General features: G+C 38.5%; 1 protein-coding gene across 1 annotated transcript; it reads right to left on the bottom strand.

The window, feature by feature from the left end:
- Window positions 1-11,645: 11,645 nt before the first annotated feature.
- On the bottom strand, window positions 11,646-14,162 carry LOC128246393 (uncharacterized). The gene has a single exon (XM_052964577.1). The coding sequence runs from the start codon at window positions 14,160-14,162 to the stop codon at window positions 11,646-11,648; it is 2,517 nt and encodes an 838-aa protein (XP_052820537.1).
- Window positions 14,163-22,852: the final 8,690 nt, after the last annotated feature.

The following is a 22,852-nucleotide window of genomic DNA, read 5'->3' as shown; positions in this document are numbered from 1 at the left end:
TCTGTTGGACCAAGATCGTAATTGCTTTTCCTGGTGCAGCACATTTTTTTTCCATTCCAAAGCTTGTTAGTCTTTGTCACTGTTGCTGTGCTAGTAAACGTATGCGAAGATCCATTATATGAATCGCTTTGTTGAACATCTCCTAGCAAGATGTTGTCAATGTATAATTCTATAACTGGAGCCGGAATAACATTGCGCACTTCACAAGTTGATCTAGAACTTTCTCCATGAAGGAATGCGGGAACTGTGAGAACAGGCAGGCTACCTTTCACTGGAAATAAAATACAATGATTTAATATCATTCGATAATATAATTATACGATCCAATAATTTTAACCTCTCAAAAAATAACAAATCAAAGTAGGTAAGTATGCATACCCTACTTGCTTACCCACGTTACATAGAATGCCGTGCACTTCGTAAGGTGTTTCAAGGGCTACATTAGAAACCTGACATGTCACATTCCGTCTTGACAGTCCATCCATTTGTTGATGGACGTTATGGAATCGGTACAGCCCGTTGTTCCGTTCGCTTTCAACAAGAACAAATGCATAATGTCCAAGTAAAAGTACGACTTGTATAGGCTCTGTTCCATTCTTAGTTTTGCAATAAATATCGGACCCTTCATAAACATAAATGCATTCTGTTGTGTTAAAGTCGGTGTGCTTTGGACCGAGGACTGGATAACTCGGTCGCTCTGAAAATTAACACAACTCATTAAAATCATTTTGCATATAACAAAACATTTTCAAGTGCTGATGAAAATGTACTTTACAGTACTGCTTATGTAATTATTATTGTTACATTTATATTACTCATGTTTAATTTCAAGAATACATAATAAACTAATTGCCGGAATTCTTGATGAATTACAATTGATGTACCTGAAATATAACGCTGCACAGGTTCCGTGCTATCCACTGTATTGCACTCTAAACTATATGATCCCTCGTCTCTTTCATTAAAGTGGAATATAGTCAATATGTACAAATATTCAGATACTATTTCCTCTTCATAATGACGGCCTTCGTGTAACTGTATGTATTTGATGTTAGTCTTCCATAATCGTCTATGTAATGTATTGTACCATATCGCAGGGTCAGACGGAAAATATCCCAATTTGACGTCGGCGCCGCGAACAACCGGGCTTAGAAGAATGAGAGCTCCGCATTGGCCAGAAATATCTGTAAATTATTAAGTAAAAATGTATTTTTACGGCAAAACCATATGTCTACGTTAAGTTCATTGGTTGCAAAATTAATGGTTAATAGAAACAACCTTATCAGGCCAAATAGAAACAATAATTACCTTTATTTGTTTTAGTAGGCTACAAATAAATCCAAATTAATAAAAACAACAACAAAGAGTGCGCTAAAAACAAATATGCCAAAACACTTTATATTTACTATATTAATAACTAAGTATAAAGAATAATATTGGTTAATATCTTGAAATGGACGTCGATATTTACCTTTTATATTTAAAGATATTAAAGGTGTTCTTATTGTTGTGTTTGTTGAACATCCGGCGTAGAAGTCAGATCTGTTGTATTCAATAAAAGCCCTCCATTTCAAAAAGGATGACCCATTCTTCGAATATCTTATAGCATGTGACCCATTCATTGTTTGTAATTGTGTGTCACCTTCCATTATGTATTTCCATTCTACTTTACATCCCCAAGGGTAGAACGGTGTTACTTTCAGTGTTATCTCCCTGTTCACAAAAGCTGGCCCTACCAATGATATAGTTCCATACTGGTACCTGGCTGCAAAGATGTAACCAAAAAGAGCTGAAATATCAGGTGTGAGCCATAATGTACACGAAGATTACATACGATGAATGAATATACTTATCGTTGTTTTAATCTACGCAGAAGAAGAAGGGAGAGTTTGCAATTAAAAAAAACCCCACACGCATCAGGAGTCGACATTCAACCCGACATTAAAAAAAACAACAGCATGTAAAATGGTAATGCCCGACTGGTGGCCATGATTGCCATACAGCACGATACTAGTTCGAAATATAAGAGGCTCGTCATTAAGCTCGGCTGTCTGTTCGACTGTTGAGTTTATAACTCATTCAGATCCTATGACGAGTTCAAAAACGAATTCAAAATAATATAGCAATTGCATAGAGTATACTTTGATGTTTCAGTTTAAGATATGCAATGTATTTCACCGATTGAGCACCAAAAGTAATACGCCACGGGTGGCTTTGCCATGAGCGAAATATTCACTTTTGTGATACGTGTTGCATTCTTAAACTGATACAAACAAGTTTCTTTTTATTCCATACTAAATATTTAACAAAAACTAAATTTAATTGATTTTAAATAGGAACATTTTAACCAAATAACGTCATACTGGAAACGAAATTAAATGACGTCATTGCATCTTCTTCCCGGCATTGTAAACGTTTATGTTTCTTTTGTAACAATGAAACGGGTAAAATCTGAAAAAACAGTGCGATTTTTTTCGATTAATTCACTGTTTGAAACGCCGAGTTTATCGAGCTATAATGCACCATTATATTTCAATATACCACTGAAAAGCATGAAACAAATTTACTTTCGCTTCTTAGCACAACTACTAGAACTCGTCGTTCACTTAACCTTTTATTAACCACCGATCCTCAAGTTTGAAGAACGCGGCCACTACAAAAGTAAAAGATTGACACAACTTATATAATATCAGTTGTAAAAAACAACAACGAACAACTCACCGAATCCAGAAATCAAATGATACCGACAATTATTATCCATTACACCTGCGCGTTCATGTTCGACATTGCAGTAATCAAAAGCATCAAATTCATAAATGGTGGTAGCCAGGAATATGTCACGAACGAGTGCTATCATACGAGTAGTATAGGGGCCCCTCCGTAGTCAAATTTGCATAATGACATCATCAGTTATAAATAGCCCTCCGTAGTCAAATTTGCATAATGACATCATCAGTTATAAATAGCCCTGCGTAGTCAATAAAGTAGGGGTCACGCCAGTCCAACTCTTTTGAGCGGATGATATTGAATAGCAGCAATGAATGAAGAATCTTTACGGGGACTGATTTAATGTATCAATAAAGTAGGGGTCGCCCAAGTCCAGCTTTTTTATTAATGTTAATCATGTGAGTTGTAACACGACGGTGATCTTGATAACATCCTCATATTTGGCGGGAACCAATGAAAATGCAATGGTCAGTTAGTCTTTTCATTAAATATTTTGCTATATTATTTTGCTGCTCTTCATCATGAAAGGGTGCATATCAGCTCACGTTACTCAAAAACATTTGGTGAAGAATACCGACGCCTCTGTCTTTTTGAATAAGGACATCATGATGTTTTGTATTCGACAATGTTTCAATGATCCAGATAGAGTAAAACTAACATCAAATAAATTCGTTTTAGAAAAAGACATGAAGTCTAACATTGGCGTTTTAGGGTATGCCAAAACCCTTACAAACAAAGTCAGGGTGATTTGCAATAAGAAAAAGGATTTTGTTGTTTCAGCGTATCCAATAAAGTAGACAAAGCAAGCCTCTCGCAGGCATTTACCCTTTTTAGGGATAAGGTCCCTCTATAGGGATCCATAACTATCAAATATATTTTTACCTGTGACGGTGGTGGAGTACAAGTTTGAACAAACTATAAATACAAGATGACTTAATTTTATATACAGACAACCAATCAGAAATAAAATATTAGACCAATGGGAGTGGGTTGCTGTGTATAAAACACAATGTTTCAACAGTCACAAAAGTGTTGCCTCTTGTACGACAAAATGAAATTTCAATTGGGAAACTGTCGATACATTGAAGTAAAAGAGTGGAAAGGGGAGCTCAGGGTTGATCTTCGAGAGTGGGAGAATGGCCAACCGACAAAGAAGGGGATCAGTCTCACCTTGATGCGATGGAAGAATTTGGTCGATGCTATAGAGTATGTGGATCAGGGACTTCGAAACAACGACGGATATAAAACTCATCTAGGAGGAAATGTGTACATATGTATAGGAGCGGGAAGCGTATGTGTGGACATCAGACAGTTTTGGAAACCCGAGAACGAAGTGGTCCCTACCAAGAAAGGTCTTTGTTTGAGACCTGGAGAGTACCAGCGTTTAAAGGAACTGATTCCTGAAGTAGGCCGGACGCTACCAGAACTAGACGGGGTGGTCCCCTGTTACCTACAGAGTGACCACATGAACCAGTTGGGGGCTTTGAAATGTTCCGAGTGTAATCCTTGTGATTTTCACAACCATTAGTCCTGAGTAACAGATACATGGACAGGTTTGAACTGTGTCTGTCTATAAATAGAAATAAACTCATTCACCAAAAATAGACATCACGTGACAGATAAATGGACACGTTAGAACATGTCTGTCTAAAAACAGAATTTACTTTCATACTCTATTAATAGACATCACGTGACTTAAAATTCCTTGTATATAGGAGTGTGTCTCGCTTAACAGTCTCATTTTGGAGTCGATCTTCACTTTGAAAACATGAACTCATCAGATTCATCGCTAGCCGGAGTTTTTGGAATGGAATATTACGAGAATAGATTACGAACCTTTGACACCTATCCGCCACAGATGGTTCCTGACAAGTACGAATTGGCTAAAGCCGGGTTTTATTATACCGGACTTTCGGATCGGGTGATTTGTTTTCGATGTGACATTAAATTGAAAGACTGGGATAAAAGCGACAACGCTTTAAACGAACATGAAAAATGGTCTCCAGACTGTCAATATTTGAAGATGGTGGGTGTTCCGAAACGGAGTTTGCTTGGTCAGTGTGGTTTTCGCTTTAAAAGTAAAATAACACCAAATATGTTTGTGAGACAGACAAACACAAGCCCGAGTAGTAGTGCGGAAGACGTATGCTGTTGAACAATTGTAACACACTGGATATAAACACTGATTTGGACGACCACACGCTCAATTATGTTCGGACTCTTGTGGATGGTATGCCGTTTAGTAGATGAAGTGGGCTGGTGGCTAACATTACATGAAAGACGACGGGAAGCTAGAGAAGCAGCGGAACAATTTGTACTCCTCTTTGATCATTATTTTTGCGATAAAACGAGATCTGAAGGAGGATGATTAACAACGTTGTTGTATGTGCCGACTTACAGTGTAACATCGATTTAAAGACCTTACATTACGTAATTGTAATATGGTCTACAATCCAAGATTATTTTCCGGAGTTCAGTGGAAACACAAGAAAGTCGGTGGCCATTGTATGTTATTCCCCAACGGAAAAATGATAGTCAATGGAAAAGTCTCAACACTTCAAGAAGCTAAGCGGCGTCTTAGACGTTATGCTCGACTTTTACAAAAGGCGGGCTGGTGTGTTAAGTTAACACATATTAAAGTCACCACCATATCTGCCTCGTTCAAACTGGAAGGCTCGTTAAATTTAACACAGATTGTGAACTACTATAGTGGAAGTTACGAACCTGAACGGTTTCCAGCTGTCATGTTTGTCAAAGACTCTGTACATTTTACATGCTTCCATAGTGGTTCCGTCTTGATGACGGGGATTAAAACTGAGAAACAAATGTACAATGTTTGTATACCTGTTCTTATTGAACTACCATTATTGTAAAGTGCGTTCGGGGGACTACCCTAATCCCTGGCGTACTGTGTTGAGCGGGGTCAATAAAATTTAAAACCAATTCTTCTTGTTGTGAAAAAGAAAACAAACCAATAAAAGTTTTACAATTTTATTTTAAAACACATTAGCATATATTATTTACAATTCGTTCATTATAGTTCAAGTTCACAAAGTCAAACGTATTAACAATCCGTCTCATACTCCATCCACGACATCTAAGAATGACATAATACAAACAAAAATGTCCACAGGTCCTTGTTCCGTACTGTTGAAGACGTTTATCATTGTAGATATAATTGTTTAGTAATACGTTTTTAAAACGTTTGTGATAAAAATCAGGAGGGCGTCCCATGGAATCAAAAAACTCAGCAGGTCCTCTCGAGGGAAAGTAGAAGGCGACCCAATGTCGACCTGGTTGATGACTTTTGTCCGTGTTCACAATATACGCTCTTGGTCTCCTCTTGATCTTACTTGGAAGTTTGTCAGCCGGTCTCACACCGCCAAACTGGTTCACGTGTCTTAAGCGATAATTTATCTCTGACGAGTTCATGATTCCAACGTAACGTTTCGACTGGCATCAATTTTCAAGAGTGCTGGAAACTTGGCGTAGACAATGACTGTACACGTTTCAGGTAGACCTTCGGAAAATTTAAGTTCTAAACGTGTATGAGCTCTCTGAGACGATCGATCATTCAAATCCCCCTCGGGGTTAAACACATATAAGCAGCTTCCTGACTTGAAATCTCTTCTAGTCAAGTGAGTAACACGTTGAATCCTATCGCTATACAGTCTCTTAAAAGCGTCTACGTAGGTATCGCTGTTATAATTGGGTTGTAACGGCGAAGAAGGGGTTGACTGTCCATCAACAAAGAACCCCACATAGTTACAGTTAAAGTGTTGAAAGTTAAATGGATTCTTTGTGTACTTTCCGTGTATGGCCGAGGAAGACACTAATCCTACAATCAATTGTCTTGGAACCTCACCCTGAAATAGGTCATCGGTAATAAAGGAGTATTGTCCACTCGGCACCGCAAAGGTCTTGACGACGGATCTGGTATAGGGATATAGAGCCTCTGAGTTCTTAAGTGTTTTGGCTTGCCCGATAATCAATTCAGGGTCAACTTTTACCATTGCCACTTTTAAAGCAGCGTCACGAATTACTAATTTGTAAGCTTCGGTGTCCGGGGCAGCGGCTAAACGAAAGGGGTCCTTACTCTGCCATAATTTGACGTTGACTGGTGAACCATTTAAGAGAAGACGGTCTTGTTGACACATGTCTACCTGTAGATGACCTATGACATCAACCGTTTTACTTTGTACCGTCCAAAAAGACCTCATATACAATCCTGTATTTCCTCCCGAAGGATCAGTGTCATCGGGCCAATCATTATCGTCTTTGATGAATCCTATACAATCTAAGTCGTGTTTGGTCGGCGTACCCAATAACGTATCCAAGTAAGCCTTGTAAGCATAATTATTACCCACTTCGCTGGTAGGGTGTTGTTGAATATGAAGATCGATTTGGGAAAACATAGAATGTAAAATGTTGTTGGTCACGCCCACTTTCTCGTTTACTTCTAAGACCTCACCATTGGCCTTAACAATGTTAAAGTTTACATGTAGCAAGGTATTAGCCAAATCTATATAGCTCGTGGATGTCCCCGGCACATTGAATTCGATAGCGGCACCTTCAGTCAGTTGATTTATAGGTCTATAGATAAGCCATTCCGTTTTTTGTGACCCCACGTGGACCTCAGGGTTTTGAAATAAAGCTAAATTGTCACCGTGAATGTTTTCCATTAGGACAGTTGATCTTTAAAGTGTATCTTGGAACGTTTTTTAGTATTTTTTATCTTCGACTTTACAGGACGTTTAGTTCCTGTCTTGATCTTCGTGTCTTGAGTTTTTTCTGACCTGCCCTTATAAACTTCTTTAAGTTCCGACTTGGCTAATTCTACCGCTTGGGCAATGGGTGTGACAAATTGTATTGTAGGTTCTCTTACAGTACCACCAGACTGTTCCTTTCCCACAATGTACTGTCCCTTATAATTAGGTCTAAGCTTTCCTTCAGCCATACTTTTGAAATGCTGTGTCCACTTGTTTACATCCATCGTCGTAAATGAAGAACACAACGCGTGATAGTATTGTTCGTGTCCTATTCCTCCCCTTATAAAGATTCGAATTCGATCGACTTGTGTTTTCTTAACCTCTACATAGAAGGGTACAGAATATTCAAACTGTTTCTTTCCTTTTTTAATATTACTTAATCGTCGCAATATGGGAGCCATTGTGTTTTCTACATAAGATTCTTGACAAAGATCGGTACATACGTACAATGTGTTTGCATTGACGCCAGGGTCAATTTCTACCAAGGCACATTCCCAGCGTCCTTCCAAGTTATACACTTTAGGTAATTCTATAGTAAAATCGGTAGCAGTATTAGCCGGGTATTGTTCTTTAGAATCTTGACTAGACAGAAACAGGTAGTGACTTTCCATGGTGATTATCAGTAGTGTCAACCTAGCGCCCCTTATACGATTTCAGCGTTTTCCAATAGGTACGCGCTTCGGATATGGCTTCGTCGATGAGTGGAGTCAACTGTTTTAGTGCGAGCCATTGTTGTAATTCCAATTGAATTCCTATAGGTGTGGCAGTTCCGTTCAAAAAGCGTCGAATGTCCAGAAATATCAGTCCGTTTTGGTTACATAGGGTTCCGTACACATTCTCCTGAAGGTGGTATTGTTTTACATACAGACACGATGTATGGTTGAGATCTATGGGTTTGATTTCATAGTCTAGGGGGTGATGTGAGACAGACACACTTATCATCACAATACCCGGTATGACACATACTAAGGCAATCAGTACAATTCCTATTCCTTTCATGACATTAAAAGTGCCTTTCACCCTTTCCTCGCCTTCTTCCAAACAATCCATAATAAGAGCATTGGTCGTCATGATTATGGTATAAAAATCAAGACCGTCCTCAACCCTTATAAACTATAATCTGTCACATCCTTTGCTAGAATCCACGAATCGTATTTCTTTGGCCAGTGTAACCAACGCACTAAGACTTCCTTTTGTTTGTAACGCGTTCGCTTTTTCAGCACTTTCTCGATATGATACTCAGTGGTTTCATTGATGTTTACCGCTTGTAACTCTGGTTCATAAAAAGTTCCATTTATACTCTCACCATCCCAAGCCTCGAGTGTATAAACAGGTATTCCCTCTCTTTTATATCGTGACTTGACTTTAAAGAGTTCCCCTGTCCACTTTTGGGAATATTCTCGATCAAACATTCCTCTGACGTGGGAAATACGTACCGTTTGACCTAATTTATACTTATATCCTATTTTTCTTTTTATCTTCTTCTTTACCTCTTTCATTACATTTTTCTTTTGACCTTTTTGTCTTAGTAGGTATTGTTGTAGTCTACTTTCACTTTCGTTGTCTTTACCAAGAGACGCTGGGTTTTTGCCCAGACTTCTATGCACGGTGTGATTGTAACTATAGACAAAGTCCTGTAACTTGTTCATATACTCCTTTTTTCTTGTTTTTAACATGTATCTAAACAGTTTGTGCTTAATGGTTTTGATGACCCGTTCCGCGTAGTTGGCTTTGGTTTCATTTTGTGTCACAATATGGTTTATATTCAGTCCTTTTAAAAACTTAGATACTTGTGTGTTTTTAAACTCGCTCCCTTTGTCGGTCCGTATGGTATTTGGCTTTCTATCTCCATTTAATATTTTTGTTAAGGCTCGAATCACTTCCGTCCCTGTTTTCACTTTTAATGGTTGACACCAAGTGTACCTAGAAAAGATATATATAACCACGAGTACGTACTTGAAATTATCGTTTTCTTTGGACAATGAAACCATATCCATTAAATCCATATCCCACATGCTATCTATCCCATTCACAATAACTCTTGATCTTTGAAAATGTCGTCTCGCCCCTCGAGTGAGTGAGTAAGCTTCTTGGTCTTGTAACCATTTTCGGATTCTGTAACGCCCAATTTTATATTTGGACTCTGATTTAACGACCTCATAGATTTTGTCTGGTCCCGAAAAACTGGCAAGATGGTTGGGGTTGAAGTAGATGGTGGCTAAATAGTCTTTACAATTCATTATACATGTATCCACTTTTTTCTAGGTTGTCTTTCTTTCTTTTCAACTGGGCGTCCTGGGGGTCGCAATGTTATATCACTTTTAACAATGAGAGTGACGGGTATATGTAATTCTTTCAGTCCCTGGTAAAATTGTGTGGCACCGACGGGCGTGTAACTTTTGTGTTGATACTGTGTGTCTTTCAGCAAGTCGACTATATGAGATCCAAGAATTGTGGACCCTTTATAAATAAGTTCTCCCTTTGAATTCCACCCTATTGTGTCATTTGGATCTCGTGACGTAAAGGTCAGTATCGCTTCTACTTTAGACCGATACCGTTTTGGTATCACTTCCAAGATTTCTGAAATGGTCAAGCCAGAGTCCTTTGATGTTTCTACATGTTCCATGGTTTCAATCTCAGCTACTCCTCCTGTCTGTGATGTAGGGGTTGTGATAGGACGGTTCAGTAACCTTTGGTATTTGTCGTAACTTAAAAGCACTGATTTTTGTATAAATTTCATTTTATAAGGTCCCGTAGGGCGGGTTCCACAGATTTAAACAGTTGAGCAATAAGCGCACTTTGTCTACACAGTAGTTCTTTTTTCTTCTTACTACCAAGCTTCGTATCTCCAATTCGGCGAATAATGTTTTTGTGTTTCTTAAGCTTCTGTTTTTGTGACGGTGTGATAGGGAGAATACTTCCAAGCAAATTTACCACGACCTGGGTCAACGCTCGCAACTGATCGTTGGTAATGGTATCCAACAGTACTTTTCGTTGCTGTTTGGACGAGGTATTCATCAGAAGCTGTAAGTAGCTCCAATGTTTTTTGACAAGTCGACTCATCTTTAATGGTAAAGTGCTCTATCCCCCTTATAATAGTGTGTAGATTATAGGGTTCTCGCGGGGGAACACCTTTGTTCTCATTCTATACTTATCTTGACCCATTGGCGTTCACAAGTCCAAAACTAAATAACCAAAGACGTCATTTGTTGCGTCTTGATAAGCTTCCAATAACGCATTGGCTTTACCTGGAAACAATTGACGTCCCAAGGTCATTATCTGAGACGTACCCCGTACATTTTTGAACAGCACAGTATACCAACTATTTAAAGCGATTGTTCTGGCTGATTTACCTTGTTGAAAAATATTTTGGGACAAGTAGATGACACTCAGACGGCGATGATGACACCCTTGCGTAAACAGCAACTGTGTCTCTTTACTTTCAACCACCTGATGCATGAGATCGTCTATGATAATCAAACAATGGTCTCCATTCGCAAACTCTTCCACTTCTGTTTGTGTCGGAAGTCCCGGATGAAGTTCGAAATGGGGTATAGTCTTGTCCATCTCATCGTAAAGAGACTGATACACTCCATAACACCACATGATCTTCTGGGGTGGCTCTGTTCCATACATCATATCAAGATGATGTAACAACCGGTTCACCCACCGAGTTTTTCCACTTCCGGTTGGCCCCACTACAGTCATACTAGAACACGGTTTGAACGGAAGTAAGGGTATTTCACTGGACGCTGAGTGGGGGTGGATATTGTTGTTCTGTGGTGATGATGTTGGTAATGGTTGGAGTGGTGGTGTCGGTACTTCATGTGACAGGTCATGTTTACTGCTCATGGTTTATTCAAACACGTCTTATTATGTCCACGATGGTCCTTGTACATTGTAACTGACCCTTATAATGTTTAATTTGTGTGACTAAAAAAAAAAAGCTGAGAAATATCGTATATGTTCTTTTATTTCAAACAACACATGCCACAGTAAAACAATATCAAATATGATATGTACAATCAGGTAATAAAATGGTTATTCAATAACAGTACAAAAACATGCCAAAACCATATAAAAAACAAATAGTCACGTACATATCTTATTTACAATGTTAAACAAAGGTCAATCCAAAACTAATTACTTTCAGTAACCATAAGGTACCGTATCAAAGTTGTCTATTCTTCTACGCTTCGTGTATACCATTTGGTATGTTTTTTCTTCTTTTCTATTGTAGAGCTTTCGTTTTCTTTTGTCCCTACATATTTTTCTCGGATTAACTACTGTTACTGCTGATAGCGCTTCTGGGCATGTAACTATCTGTTTCACACTGTCAAAGTTGATCATTTGACTGTTTGTAAAATGTAAAGTGAAACCTCTCACTTTGCAGGTTTCGTTGTTTGTATTGGTCTTATATGCGTAGTTTTTTGGACCTGCAGACACAAACTCGACAATGTGTTCACCTTCACTCAGCTCATCGGTGAGTTCACCCAGATAGTCACCTAGTGGTGGATCGTACTGACCGGGTTGACTCACGTAGACAATAGAATCGGTATCAAAGTAGATTACTCGACGATCCAAATCTTCTAATACACTGTAGAGTTTAAGTCTGGCCCAACAGGTCGTGAATGTGGCCAAATAAATGTTGGTTTTGTTATCCACAGGTAGACAGTCATTCTTGTACGTCCATTCCATTTGAAGTGTGTCTTCAGCGACGATGTGAAAGTTCTGCGGTTGTTTCATAGGATCAGTGAATATTTGAAAAAACTTGTCCACTTCCGACTGGTGGAAAAACTGTGTTTGTCGCATGTTAAGACGTTGTCCGAATTTACCCCAGAAACTATTGAGGCACAACTTGGCCAACGCCCTCAATCCGGGATTTTTAAGGATCATATCACTCTGTAGCGAGACGCCTTCCTTTTGAAAGTAGTCATTGATATATTTGAGGACATCCTCCTCAGTTTTGATCCAGTCGGGAGGGCCGCTTGCCTCCTGTTTGAACTTGAGAAAGGTGTTGATGTACTTGGCAAACAGACCCCCCTCTTGTGTAGAGGGATTGTATTTTGTCGTGTCAGACCAATGGTACACTTCGTAGATTTGAATGATTGTGTATCCTTGCTGTACAGCCGTTTGAAGTTCCGGTGTACACCAGGTTCCAATTATCGCCCTTTCATCTTTCGAACAGATGCAATCATTTTGGTTTTCTGTATCGGCGCATGTTTTACATAGTGGGAACTTGAGTTTTCCATTTGAACGGTAAGGAAGTACTGGGTGATAGAGTCCTCTAGGCGGTAGTATTTTTACTTTGGCAATACCAAAGTAGTCACTGATTGTTTTGAAATTTGATGTTACTATTTCAGGGTGTCCTACAGGGTATTGACAGTATTTATTGACCCACGGATAGAGTGAAGTAAAATCGATGTACTTGATTTGTTCATCACCTGTAGTTTTATAGTAAAGCCGACTGGCATTGGTTCTACCACCAAAGAAACTATCTCGGGGATCCAGTCGGTCAGTAAAGTCCAAAGAGGTCACATATTGTTGAAGTTTCGGATCAGAATGGAGTTGATTTTGAAATTCATGTTCCCAAATACATTTGTAGGTCATTCCTAGACGCTCAATATACGTCTTTTTCTTCTGGGTCATGACGTAGAGTTCTCGCATTGACCGGCTAGTTAATGGGTGAATTGTGTCCTCTGCGTAACAGACGGGACAACCATGAAAGACACAACCGTGGTACTCGTAAGCCGTATTGGTTTCGGCACAGTAGCCATCCAATTTGTACCGTGTTCCCGGTAATGTCTTTTCTCCGCCATTGAGAGCGTGTTGAATAGTGATACCATCTTGTTTGGACATCAACTCCAGCCACTGTAGAGACATCCGACTGAAACTGTCTTTTCTGACAGACGGAATTTGAGCAATAGGAGATTTTATAAACCGTTTAGTTTTGATAATATCGTCTTCTTCTAGATGCCCTTCTTTAATCCAAGTATCGTTCTTCAGAATTTCTAAGTTACCGTCAATGTATCGGGCAGGTGTCCACTCTTTGGCGTCATTGATTTTGACCTCCCATTCTTCTTCAAAAAACTTGGTTTTGAAGATACCCATACACACGGAAGCGATGGTTGAATAGTTAAAGGGGTCAACAGAGACGGGACACATCTCTTTAACAATCTTGCCCTTTTTCTTTTTCGTTAATAAGGCAGAAGTCTGCGTGGCGGTTTTCAACAAATCTTTTAAGGTTAAACAAGCTTTTCTTAAAATATCAACGTCACTACGACAATACTCAAGCATTTCTTTTCGGAAGTCAAAGGTCTCTTCTTTCTTAGAATCGAGCCAAGCCAACAATTCTTCTCGTTCTCTGGCACTCATGAAATCATATCCGTAATATTTAGCGTCTGGGTACGGTCCAATATAAGTCTGGTTTTCCCTAGTGTTGCATAAGTGAGGAAACCAACCCTTTTTCATCTCTGTTAAGCCAAACGTCTTTGGCAGGGCAGCAAGCTTCATGGGGAGAAAATTCAAACTGTCTATAATTGTGATGTTAAGACCTTTTTCTATCGTCATATACATAATTTTGGAACCACTGTAAATGATTTTGTTCGGGCGTATGGACTGGTCAATGAGATACTCAAGTAGAAAATAACCGTCATATCCTTTCATATTGTGAGCAATGGCTTTATAGTGTTTGTGTTGAGGTGAAAATAACCAGGTCCCAAAGGTTTCCAACGTCTCACAACCTTCAAAAATAAATTCACGCTGTCCGCAACTCGGCAAACAAGGTTCTTTTTCCTCTTTCTGACAGTTTTCGCAACGATCTCCACATTTTTTACACGGTGTGTCTGGCGCCTCGTCTTTACATTCATCACATGCTGTTTGGGCGACAACAAAATTGGGTCGATGAGTCGACTTTCCACACCAAGAAGACTTACAGTTCTGACATTTAAGGCAAGTATTACAATCTGGTTGACTGTGTTCACACTCAACTGGACGGTATCCTTCTTGACATTCTAATACTTCATCTTGAGTACATTCAAAATCAAAAAAGATAAATTTAGAATCGTTTTGTTTGTATGGTGTAGCTCTCAAGAAGCAGAGATGATCTTCGAGCACATATGTTTTACAAGAATTACATAAGTATTCTCCACATCTATGATCTTTTATATTACGCTTTGTCCTATTTATGACTTTATAACAGGTACGACATTTCCAGAATGTCTCACACTGTGACACCTCTTTACTTTGGTCGTCATCTCGCTGACGGTTAAGTCCCTCTGGTCCTTGACGGTGTCTATCGAAGCACTCTTGCGATCGGCATTTCATGTTACAGTCTTTACATATCACGGTGTTTTCTGACATGAGACAGTTGTCCTTCTTACATACAAGGCATTTAATCTCACATTCATGTCTTCCTAGATTGCTTGTAGTGCTTGAGACATTTGTCACAAAAGTAGCTTGCGTTGAAGAATCCGGTGATACTGGTTATGGCGTTAAAATGATTGTCGTCGACCAAATACAGATATATACACGGGTGTTCGCCAGTATTAGGGTTGGTGATAAATTTGTTACCTAATCGGGCGCTGATTATCATTATTTTCACACCAAGAACTTCTTCAAAGGCTTCTATGTTACTGAGACTGGCTGGGCAATCCAGAGGTACATTAGCCATTCGACTGAGTATGACTGCAAGTTGTCTCTGCTCATTTCGTTTGTTTTTCAGCAAATTCGAAAAATAACTTTTTGGAACCTTGTTGTGTTTCAGAATCAGTTCCAAATTACTTTTCTTTCCTCTGTTTTTGACAATCTCTTTCCATTCTTCCGGTGAACATCTATTTAATTTTGCCCAGCTGACCCCTATAGCTCTGGCCATACACAGTTGATCTTCATTTTCTATAGTCACGATGGAAGTTTTGAGTTGTAAAGAATTATTTTTTCCTTTAAGTGAAATGATTCTTTGTCTAGTGCCTCCTTTGGGTAAATTGATCGATCCTATAGTTATTTCAAAACTTGAGTCAATAGCCAACTCCTGGTTACTATTAAGTACCTTTTCGATAGTAGACATGACCACATCGGCACAGAGTTCACTCCATTTCTGTAATGGAATAATGATCGGATCGTGGAGTCCCCCGTGATGAATGATGACCCTACCCAAATCATTTCCCGCTAAATTCCCCCGCGCCTGACCTAACAGATCGTCAAACATTTGGTGAAGACCAATTCGTACATCGTGGAGACGTTGACCGTGATACTCTTCATCTATCTTGACTTCATAGGTCGTATCCTTTGCCGCATTTTTGGCAAAGGTTCGCACACCTTTCTTTCTTATAGTATACTTTAGTTTAGGTGTATCCAATTCATGTGATGGGCCTTGCGGGAGATGGTCGGATCTATTGGACGGACCCGGTTCATCTCCTGCTCCGCATTGAACAGCTGTCACCGGACTCCATGGACCGTCTTCAACACAAACATGTGATGCCTCTTTCACTTCATCGTCAAACAAAGTAGCTTGAACAGCTGGCGTCGGACTCCAGGGGCCGTCTTCAACACAAGCATGTGATGCCTCTTCTATTTCATCGTCAAACAAAATAGCTTGAACGGCACCCTCCACTTCATCTTGTTCTTGAACATAATCAAATGCCAAGTCTAAATCGACATTCATGGCAGAAGACATTTGTTGATCAGTTGATGTAGATGCTCCCCCAAAATGTTGAAGTATGAGGTCAAGTTCTTCATTGACAAAGGTGCCACCGTACTCAGGATTTCGTATCTGTAAAAGTCGTAACCGTACAGTTGAAGACTCTTGAATACCCCATGTAGCGGCAAAATTCATCAGTTCATCTTCACTAGAAATGGTGTTCAGCATGAATTCGAGGGTTGAGGTCAGTAGATCCATGTTTCTGTAAAATGATTTCCAATGTTTACAGGACGCCCTTATTAAATGTAACACTCTATATATAACACTACTATAATTAAACACAACACAATAGAAATGAACATGATTAAATGTGGGTATATTTACATACTCGAATAGTTAATTATAGTAACATGAATGAAGTCACTGGTCTATTTATAGACTTACATGTTCAACCATACATATAATCATTTCATAGCGATTGTGAAATACCTGGTAAGTCATTAAGGCAAATTAAATAATCACGTTAAACTAAGCTTAGCTTGGCTTTCAAACAAATGGCTTCTCATTTTTACACCACCAAAAAGTCTAACAATAAATTGTTGTCAACATTTTATTGTAAATAAGATTTAAAAAATTACTATTTCGACTAGATTAAGTATGTATGAAGTCTTAGTTGACTTATGTAAATCTAGTTGTGATAAAAGAAGTAAGGTTTGATATTTTATCTTGTGGGGGTATTTCAAATAGTGGACACAAATTGACAGTGTGTACAATTTCGAATTGGAAATAAAGATTGATAAAATACACATTAAAAGATATTATAGACAAAATATTATTTCGAAATAGACAGATTCGAATTAGCGAATTTAGGTTTAAATATTTATTCTGACAGTAAATAAAGAATGAATAAGAGACGTCACAATGCGACAAAACCATGTTTTTAATATGGGCAATCAGGAATTATAGTCAATGAATTACATGTACGGAAATCATTGATCTACTTCTACAACATTGGTAGCAAGTCCAATCAGTATGCTTTAATTCACACTATGATTCATCACTATTCATTAATTTTAACTAAAAGTTGTTGGGTAAAACAACAACTCTTTCTATTTTTGTTAAAGTGACATTGTTCGCTACCCTAATGCATACCAATTACAAGCTAACAATCCACATCTACACATCAACTATCATCATAATTCATCAAGCGAAGGAAAATGGTAAAAACTGGAAAAATTCAGTGTTCTTTTCAAGGAATATTTCAAGAATAGACCCAATTTAGACAAAATTTCAATTAACAGGTGAATCAATGGGCGAATACTTTGTTTACCATGTCATGTTCAAATATTCAAGATTATTCCCCTGTACAGTAAGCTACTCAGATCATGGGAGAATACTTTGTTAACCATGTCATGTTCAAAAACATTAAAGATTATTCCCCTGTACAGTAAGCTACTCAGGTCAAAATGAATGTAGCCAACCAGTATGTCGGTGTTTGGTTGTATTGTTATACATAAACAAGTTAAACTGTGTTGAGAGTGCTGCTTTATATCTAAAATTCTTAACAGTCATTGTAGATAACTATTAGATGTTTTCAAAATTTATGTAATGAAGAGAAAAATTCCTTTCAATAAAAATAAAAAGTGTATCATAATAAAGATAAAATATCATTCTTAAAATGTTACGAAAAAACTATAATTGAAATAAGATAAGTCTTTTTATCTACAATTCCCTTAACGAACATAGACAGGAACATATTTACATGGGGTTGCCTGTTAAATCATAAAATCGCTTGACCAGTTCTGTGAGATTAATGTGTCCTTAAATGAACCAGCGGTTGGCAATTACTAAGTCTCTGGTCAATCTGACTGTTCAGGTGCAGTGAAGTTTAACATTGATTTAAACCATAGTAAATAATCAAACCGCTGGTTTTTAAACACAATTTATCATTGTTTTTTCTCTCTTTATTTGTGTGTGTGTGTGTGTGTGTGTGTGCGTGTGTGCGTGCGTGCGTGTTTCTGTGTGTGTGTGTGCGTGCGTGAGTGCGTGCGTGCGTGCGTGCGTGCGTGTGTGTGTGTGTGTGTGCGTGCGTGTGTGCGTGTGTGCGTGTGTGCGTGTGTGCGTGTGTGCGTGGGTGCGTGCGTGCGTGCGTGCGTGTGTGTGTGTGTGTGTGTGTGTGTGTGCGTGTGCTTGTTTGCTAACAAAACAATTTTAAATAGTTTTCTTTATTATCAGGTGGCTAAAAAGTTCCAAATACCGGAGCTCTGTGACGTGACGGAGGGAATGTGTTTCCCAAGTGCATATATGATGCTGCTAATGTTAATACAAACTGGATGTGGCCGTTATATTGTGCAAAAACTGAAAGTTATTAAAGAACTTCCAAATGGGAATGTGCGAACAAACACTCGTAATTTACCTAGATTTAGTTTTCAATATCCTGACAATTTGTACGGCATCAGATATGGTTGTGAAGATAATGATGTCTATATTAGGCGGCCATTTACAGTTGACGAGGCCTTTTCCACTATAGAAGTCGTTTTAAGTTTGTTTACCCATTTGATTGGTCAGCGTTCTACCGAATTCAATACTTTAGGTATCAAACTGATAAAAACACATGGCAATGCTCCCATAGGTATTACTATGAAGAGTGCTGGTTCGACCAAGGTTATGATTATACTCAATTTAAGTGGCATTTCTTGTATTGACCATTTGATAGTTGTTTTCCTACATGAATTGAGTCATGTACTCGAAGGATTTAATGGAGAGTCTCACCGTTTAGAGTTTTACTCTCTGTTTATCGCACTGAAAACTCTTTTTTTACACCATATGCCTAAAGAGTACAACACTGATTTCATTCAAAAGTCTAAAGTTTCAACGTATGCCCCGTGTCCCGTTGGACCTTCTAATACACAGCCCATCGTTGACTTAACGGATGACAATTAAATACTTAATAACGGGACTAGTCACATTTTATGTGATTGTAACATGTATTCTGTTTTACCAGTTTGATACTTTTAAATATGTTTGCATTGAAACAAAACTATGGGGTGTTTCAAACCTCAGACCTTTCAGGATCAGAGTTAATCACTCAAAAGTAAACGCGCGATAGACCACTGACCTTGGGATAATGCATTGTTCATAATTAATCAGAAAGCTAGTTTGTATTTCCTTAAAGGGGGTAAACCATACTTGTTTGAATATTTGACCTTTTTTCTTTCTTATGGCGTGTAGTCTCCCAAGATTAACAATTTCAAGTGATTATCTGAAATTTTGTTTGAAATACGTTTTATAAAACCAGTAGAAATGTAACAAAGACTTTTGTAAATGGTCGCCTAGATAAAGTTTTATTGCTTCAAACATTTAACCAACATTATTACTTATGAATTTACATTACTCTTATCAATGTTTTTTTTTAAACTATCAAGTACATACTCATATTTATAACATACATCTTAGTGAATTTCCTTGAGAAAATGATTATTGAAAATTTTGTACAAGGTTTTGTTCATTTATTTTCAAATTGGTATGTACAATAAATGTAGTTACCTCTGAAGTTGACTTCTTTGTGTGTTAATGACTGATCTCACTACAATGATAGGCGCGAAGGGTCAAGACTTTATATAAAGGAGCTCTTAACATAAGTGCTGAATTCATGCGAACGTTTTTAAGTGATCATTGACAGTTCAAGTGTTTTTCTCTAGATCAAGTGTTTGATTAATGAAGACGGACCGTCCCCGTAAAGTACAAGCTTTGTGATTCTTCAGCCGTTGCTGCTACTCAATCAAACTCACATGATTAACATGTCATCCGCTGTTAATTAAAAAAAGCTGGACTGGCGAGACACCTACTTCACCTTTATTAATGTAAATAGATTAAATCTTAATTATACAAAACGCTAGGTCGAAACCAAATTTATTAGCGCCAAATATGAGGATGTTGTCAAGATCTCAATGATAAAGCCATTATGCAAATTTGACTACGGAGGGCTATTTATAATTGATGATGTCATTATGCAAATTTTACTACGGAGGGGCCCCTATACTACTGATAAGCGTCCGCAATATTTTATTAAAAATAATCGTCCAAAGGTCGCAATTGTTTCAGAGTAATCACAATATAATGTGTAACCACATAATATAATAACCACACAAAAAAGTAATTGCTGGTGGTTTTACTATAAGCGGACAATGACCGACAATATTATGTTTCTAAATACAATGCCCGAACAAAAAGACACTACTTGTACTTATCAAACGAGACGTTCAATGCCACGAGGCAATAGACGGTTAATGTTAGTGCAATATTTTACTGGGGATGGTGTTAAACCGGTTAACATGATTATATCTCCAACTATTGTCCCAGCTAGTATGAATTACTCAAATAAAAGGTGTCAGTCTAAGGGCATGAAATTGTGAGGTTTTGAATACAATATTTTGATCGCAAAAAACCCATTTACCATGGATTTTTGAAATACAATTCTCTATGTTCTCGACCTTTTTGACAAGTTTACTCATATATATATATATAACAACTATGGACAGGGCAACCTATTGCAATAAAAGAAAATGCTTCTAACACACTTTGGGAGTACAGTCGAACCGCTATAAAATTAGTTGTACCTTGTTTGACAGAGCTTCCTTTGCTTTCGTCTATACATTAAGCCCAATATATGAGCCGTTACAAGAAGGTGGAGATTAACCGATAGACTACATCCCTGTAACGTTTAACGGACTCTAGCGGTACAAGATGGCGGAGCTTAACCGTTCAATAAAACTAGCGTGCAGATAGATTACATCTCTGTAACGTTTAACGCACGCTAGCGTTACAAGACGGTGGAGCTAAACCGTTCAGTAACTAGCGTGCAGATAGATTACATCTCTGTACCGTTTAACGCACTCTAGCGGTACAAGACGGTGGAGCTTTACCGTTTAATAACTAGCGTGCCGATAGATTACACCTCTGTAACGTTTAACGCACGCTAGCGTTACAAGAAGGCGGAGCTTAACTGTTCAATAACTAGCGTGCAGATAGATCACATCTCTGTAACGTTTAACGCACACTAGCGTAATGAGAAGGCGGAGCTTACCCGTTCAATAACTAGCTTGCAGAAAGATTACATCGCTGTAACTTTTTACGCACGCTAGCGGTACAAGACGGCGGAGCTTAACCGTTTAATAACTATCTTGCAGAAAGATTTCATCGCTGTTACTTTTAACACACGCTAGCGTTACAGACGGTGGAGCTTAACTGTTCAATAACTAGCTTGCGGATAGATTACATCTCTGCAACGTTTAACGGACGCTATATAGCTATTGATAGATTACATTTCTATAACGTTAAATGTACGCTAGCGTTACAAGACGGCGGAACTTAACCGTTCAATAACTAGCATGCAGATAGATTACGTCTCTGTTATGTTTAACGGACGCTAGCGTTAAAAGAAGGCGGAGCTTAACCGTTCAATAAAAAGCGTGCAGATAGATTACATCTCTGTAACGTTTAACGGACGCTAGCTTTTAATAGATAATATATCTGTAACGTTTAACGCAAGCAGCGGAGTTTAATCTTTCAATAACTAGCGTGCAGATAGATTACATCCCTGTAACGTTTAACTCACACTAGCGTCGCAACACGGCGGAGCTTAACCGTTCAATAACTAGTGTGCAGATATATTACATCGCTGTAACGTTTAACGCACGCTAGCGTTACAAGACGGCGGAGCTTAACCGTTCAATAACTAGCGTGCAGATTGATTACATCGCTGTTTCTTTTAACGCACGCTAGCGTTACAAGACGGCGAAGCTTAACCGTCCAATAACTAGCGTGCAGATAGATTACATCTCTGTAACTTTTAACGCACGCAAGCGTTACAAGACGGCGAAGCTTAACCGTTCAATAACTAGCGTGCAGATATATTACATCGCTGTAACGTTTATAGGACGCTAGCGTTACAAGAAGGCGAAGTTTAACCGTTCAATAACTAGCGAGCAGATATTTTACATCCCTGTAACGTTTAATGCACACTAGCCTTACAACACGGCGGAGCTTGACCGTTCAATAACTTGCGTGCAGATAGATTACATCTCTGTAACGTTGAACGCACGCTAGCGTTACAAGACGGCGGAGCTTAACTGTTCAATAACTAGCGTGCAGATAGATTATATCGCTGTATCTTTTAACGCACGCTAGCGTCACAAGACGGCGAAGCTTAACCGTCCAATAACTAGCATGCAGACAGATTACATCTCTTTAACGTTGAATGCACGCTAGCGTTACAAGACGGCGGAACTTAACCGTTGAATAACTAGCGTGCATATAGATTATATCTCTGCACCTTTTAATGCACGCTAGCTATTGAAAGTCGACCTTAACAACATGGTGCAACATCAGATACCTCACCCACTTCGCTCGTGAATGTGGCGAGTTGTTCATATAATAGTGTAACATTTTGTGTTGTGGGTGATGAAACTAATATCAAATATCTACGATAACGTCGTTTTAAAATAAGCTCTGCAGCTTTTGGGAAAAAACAGTGTGTGTTTTAATTTTGATAAAATCGTAGACCTTATGTAACAAGTAAGCCATGAATGAGGCACATATTGTTCTCAAATTGAAATTAGTAGATTTCCTGCAGTCTTAAACAAGAAACTGCAATGACAACTTTATCCCTGAATGTTTAACTCTTCCCTACGAAGAGTGATGAACATTAGCTTTAGTG

Source organism: Mya arenaria, chromosome 9 (genome assembly GCF_026914265.1).
Source record: "Mya arenaria isolate MELC-2E11 chromosome 9, ASM2691426v1".
NCBI classification, from domain to species: Eukaryota; Metazoa; Mollusca; class Bivalvia; order Myida; family Myidae; genus Mya; species Mya arenaria.
This window is presented reverse-complemented; position numbering and strand designations above follow the sequence as displayed.

Coding starts and splice junctions, on each gene's coding strand:
- LOC128246393 (XM_052964577.1), bottom strand. CDS start 14,162: ATGAAAGGATATGACGGTTATTTTCTACTTGAGTATCTCATTGACCAG.